This window comes from Cibotium barometz, chromosome 28 (genome assembly GCF_041138505.1).
Source record: "Cibotium barometz isolate CiBa-2024 chromosome 28, ASM4113850v1, whole genome shotgun sequence".
In the NCBI taxonomy this organism is placed as follows: domain Eukaryota; kingdom Viridiplantae; phylum Streptophyta; class Polypodiopsida; order Cyatheales; family Cibotiaceae; genus Cibotium; species Cibotium barometz.
The window spans coordinates 12716465-12721328 of record NC_141073.1 but is presented as its reverse complement, the minus strand read 5'-3'; the positions used below and the strand labels follow the sequence as shown (position 1 = coordinate 12721328).

At 42.6% G+C, this 4864-nt stretch overlaps 1 protein-coding gene across 1 annotated transcript; it reads right to left on the bottom strand.

Annotated features, from left to right (window-relative positions):
- Positions 1–1529: 1529 nt before the first annotated feature.
- On the bottom strand, positions 1530–4148 carry LOC147622497 (protein ENHANCED DISEASE RESISTANCE 2-like). The gene has a single exon (XM_086822071.1). The coding sequence runs from the start codon at positions 2702–2704 to the stop codon at positions 1718–1720; it is 987 nt and encodes a 328-aa protein (XP_086678197.1). The 5' UTR covers positions 2705–4148; the 3' UTR covers positions 1530–1717.
- Positions 4149–4864: the final 716 nt, after the last annotated feature.

The window sequence follows — 4864 nt, the reverse complement described above, 5'->3', positions numbered from 1 at the left end:
ATACTCCTTCAAGGGTCCTCACTCCTCTCACTATTGCTCATTTTCTCACACAATGGACAAGAGGCACATGCACCAAGAATCATGCATACTACTCTCAACTCTTTTCTACTAAGAGACTAGAGCATAAGAAACCAAGTAGATAACAAGACTCAATTAGTATATAGGGGGATTCTCCTTGATTATGAGAAAAAGTTATATACATTTGGCTCTTTTTCACTCTTGGGTGCCCAAATTCTTATAGTGAGCTTGATCATTGGCCAGCTTTTCTTGTAATACAACATTTTTTATGTAGTTACACTTATTATTAGCCATCTCTCATGTGCAAAAAAAGATGTTTCCTTAACCCAAAATGGGGTTAACAGTTAGTGATTTGGGTTTTGAGACTTTTATGATGTCGTGACTTGAGATAACAAGGGAAAGACTTTCATGAATCTTATTTTGATTTAGTGGTGCCTTCACATTCTTGTCAATTTCGATGGTGATTTCCTATAGCTCATAGGATGGTAGAATTGAATTCATCTTGAACTTCCAAAGAGTGTAGTTAATGCCACCTAACTTTCCTTTCAATCCAAGTAATAATGGTCAAATCCTAGTGGTTGCTTTAGTAAAGTAGGTCATACCATTTATCTCTATCGCTTCACGTTGTGGCAAAAGAGAGGCTTACCTAGAGCCATGGCTTTGTTATTATATATCAAATCATAGATTTTAGTGTGCACATAAAGATAAGATCTTTCACATGTGAAAGATAAGATCTTTCACATGTGAAAGATAAATTCTTTCACATGTTCGTTGTGGTTGGCCACCTCAGCTTGTGCCATGAGCTAGATTGCTTATAATCACCCCATCATTCCTTCATCATCATGATTTGTTGTGGTTGGCCACCTTAGCTCATGTCCAACTTGACTCAACTAACCATACCAAAGATGATCATTCCTTCATCATCATGATTTGTTGTGGTTGGCCACCTTTGCTCGTGTCCAACTTGACTCAACTAACCATACTAATGATTATCATTTCTTCATCATCATGATTTGTTGTGGTTGGCCACCTCAACTTGTGTCCAACTTGACTCAACTAACCATACCAATGATGACTGTGGTCAATCACCTGAGGTCATGTGTCCAATTTGATCCAGCTAGCCATACCACCTAATTGGGATAATACTACACTAAATATAAGCGTTGTCACTCTTCCAAAAATATTAAAACTCTGTTTCCATCCTGAGAACATTGGTGCCTTGAGAAGATCTCATTTAGACCTTAGTGTGGCTAGGTATGGAAATACAAGTTGTAACAAATCTATCTAATTTATCTCTAGCTACTTGGCCTTTGACGATTACGATTCAAAGTCTAAATGAGGTCTTCGAAGAGCTGCTCAACCATGGGTACTCCTCATATAAAAGGGGCCTTACAAAGTAGAGCTAACTGTACATGATTTTCGAAGAGTTTAAAGTTAAAAGTTTACAAAGTAAGGTTCACGAATCACAAATGAAAAGAAGTGCACGACTCTTCAAAAGACTCTGCAAGGGATTTCTTGAAGATTTGATCTGATTGCTGTGTACATAGTAAAGCTCTAATTATAAATAAGCCGCACAAATTACGACTTACCTGCAGCAGCTTGGTCTTATAATTACTTTCTCCAAGCTTAATTACACGCGCCTTGTTTAAAGGCTTGCAGGAAATCATGACTGCCCTTTATGAGGAAGCTTTGCCGATCTTCAAGAAGAGGCCTTGTTGCGTTCTTTTCTCTGTTGTGAGCCAGATTGCTTATCATCATCATCTTCCTCTTCAACGTTGGCAACCGGATCTTGGTGCCCTGCATGGAAAAGCGTGCTAAAAGACCTCCACAGCCTGTTATAAGACTTGGGTTTATCCTTAATCAGATCATTATCTAGAGGTGAATCAAGAGAGCTAGCAGAGGAAGGCTCCAAATTAGCAAACCTAATGGCACCCAGAATCCTCTCTGGGAGCTCGGCATGGGTTTGCCCCTCCAGCACAAACGCAAGATCCACAGTAAGGCTAGTGACATAGCCAAAGGCCAACTGCACAATGGCATGGGCCATCATAGAGGACCCAATATCCACATCTAGCTCCATGTAATGCTCCTCCCTTATATAATTGCAGGTCACAGCCCTGCCAAGGAGGCAGATGGCCCTCTCCCCCACTGCAGTTTTCACAATCCAAGGCCCCTGAGCAACATTAGCAAGAAGCTTGAAGCGAGAGTTCCTAAAAGCATTATCTCCATCAAGAAACCGTTGCATGAGGGAGCCCTTTGGAGGCTGATTAAAGGATACATAGTACATAATCAGGCTATGATTCTCCTTGCTTGGCACTTGCAAGTTGAAGACCCATACAAATGGTTCGTTTCCATTCATCCCATACTGCTCTTGGTGCTGCTTCCTTGCCTCCTCCATAGCCACCCTTACCCTGCCATTCCGATGCTTCATGATATTCACTATCTTTGTAGAGCTTTTGATCCAATCAAAAGCTATGGGCTGCAGCACCCATTCACCTCCTGGAACCTTGGCCTTATTTTCTAAATAATTGGGGCCTCTCACTTGAAAATTGTTGCCTGGTGGAGAAGCCCACCCATGAGAGCAACGGTGAAAATCAAGCAATGGGACAGCACCCCCATGTTTAAGCTTGTCTATCCAATGGAGCTCTGGGTTCCTGTCACCGGCCTCAGCTGCAGCAGCCATTGCCATACAAGAGCCTGTGCAACAGCGAGGGGCTTGATGAGGGCGAAAAAACTGAGCAGAAAGCACTGGGTGTGGGGCGGGGAAACCTGATGAGTTTGTGAGTAATTAGCCTTCTAATTGGCAAAAAAAAGAGGAGAGGTGGTCCAATGGGCGAGAAGGTCTTGCAGCCGACTGGTGCGAGTGGCCACAAAAGCAGTCGTCTGGGGTTTTTTTTTTTTAATAGGAAGGGAGGCCTGGTGCGGGTGTGTGTGTGTGGTGGGGGGGGGGGGGGGGGCGGCGGGTGTGCGCTAGGTGGGGTGGAGTCACGCGTGGGGGAGGGGAGGCGATACACGCTTTGTCTTGTGTGCAGATGATGCGCATTCAAATGTCACGCGCTTTCGTCAAACCAAGACTGTGAGAGTCGAGACCATTCTTCTTCCTTCAATCACATGTCGTCTGCAGCCGCGGGCACACAGTGCCACACACGTAGTGACGCAACCCTTTTACTGGCCATTTTTGTTGCTAAATCCTGTCGTGTGTGTGTGGACTTCCTTCTTCAGCACACCAAAGATTCCAATCATCCATGCCCACGTGGATAATCCTTGTTGCTATCCTTGCTTTCCGCACCCCCAAGATTCCAATCATCCATGCCCACGTGGCCTCCTCTCAATGGCACACCTACAAAGCTTGCCCTTTCAAGTTTCTTATTAACGATAATCTATCTTGTTTGTCACTTATCCGTGAGATTAAGTTTGAACCACATGTTAGTTTAGACCTCACTTCATTCCTCACACACCAAAAAAAGCTTTAAATTAAGTTTCAACCCCACCCCCTACATGTTCGTTTAGACCTTACTTCATTCCTCACACACAAAAACAAGTGTTAGCTCACTACAAGCTCTCACTCCCTTCTCACAGGATGGTACACATCGTCCACTTAGCTCACGATCTTAATATATGCAAAAGTTGTAGCTCTTCATAACTGAGAGCTAACCTTCTCGTAAATGAGAGCTAACCTAATGGAAAGGTGGTAGGCTCTTAAATCAATCGTGAAGTTCAATTCTAGATCGTGCCTCACTATCAAGACCTTCATATGACATAAGCCCTTTTGCTACCTTGGCTTCTACTTGGTGGGCCACTTAGCTCATGATCTTAATACATTACAAAAATTGTAGTTCTTCATAAATGAGAGCTAACTTACTAGTAAATGAGAGTTAGCCTAATGGAAAGGTGGTAGGCGCAATTGTGAAGTTCAATTCTAGACAGTGCCTCACTACCAAGGTCTTCATAGCACATAAGCCCTTTGCTATCTTTGCTTTTGCTTGGTGGGCCCCTTTACTACAATTGTAGTCTCCAAACAAATTAAGAAGTGCCATGTGTGCCCATGGTAGCTTCTGCCAACATTAAAAGTCTCAACTCCACACATGATCTTGTAAGTAATCATCTTTTTGAACAAAAATTTACAAATTTATATTTTTTGTTCATGTCTACTTAGTGCACAACTTGGGGGGGGGGGGGGGGGGGCATACCACTCTTCCTAAAATTTGTCCATTTTCACATGAATATAAATGCTTAGAAAATACATTCTCCCTGTAGAAATTTTACTAGCAGGAATCAAAGTTTAACTAATGGAGCCAAGCCAATGTGCCATTGTTGCTGAAGTATCTAAGGGTGAAGACTAGCACAGTACTTGTGTTTAATGTTGGTCAATGTGTGGATTTCACATGCCACCTACATGTATGACAAGTCTCCCTTTTACATGAAAAATGATGCGTACAAGGATTCGTAGGCTCCTGAATGGAGGCTAATAAATGATTAGATGTAGGCCTTGCAAATCATATCTCTATAATAAGTCATTCATGTGGTTGTGTGTGATTCAACATTGCATCCATCTAAAGGGGTGGGGTTGTGTGTGACTCAATACGTCCTTCATGTGGTTTTGTATGTGTGTGACTCAATAGGTCCTTCATGTGGTTTTCCATGACTCAACATTGGAGCCATCTAAAGGGGTGGTCCATATTGTCAAGCTTGTGCTCCTCTACTCCTTGAACTTCTTCACCATTTCTAAAGCTATGCATGCACACAAATATTTAATTATATGTCACTTGTATTGGATGAAAATTCACATTTTACTCAATCCAAACATGGTGCTCTCTCTCTCTCTCTCTCTCTCTCTCTCTCTCTCTCT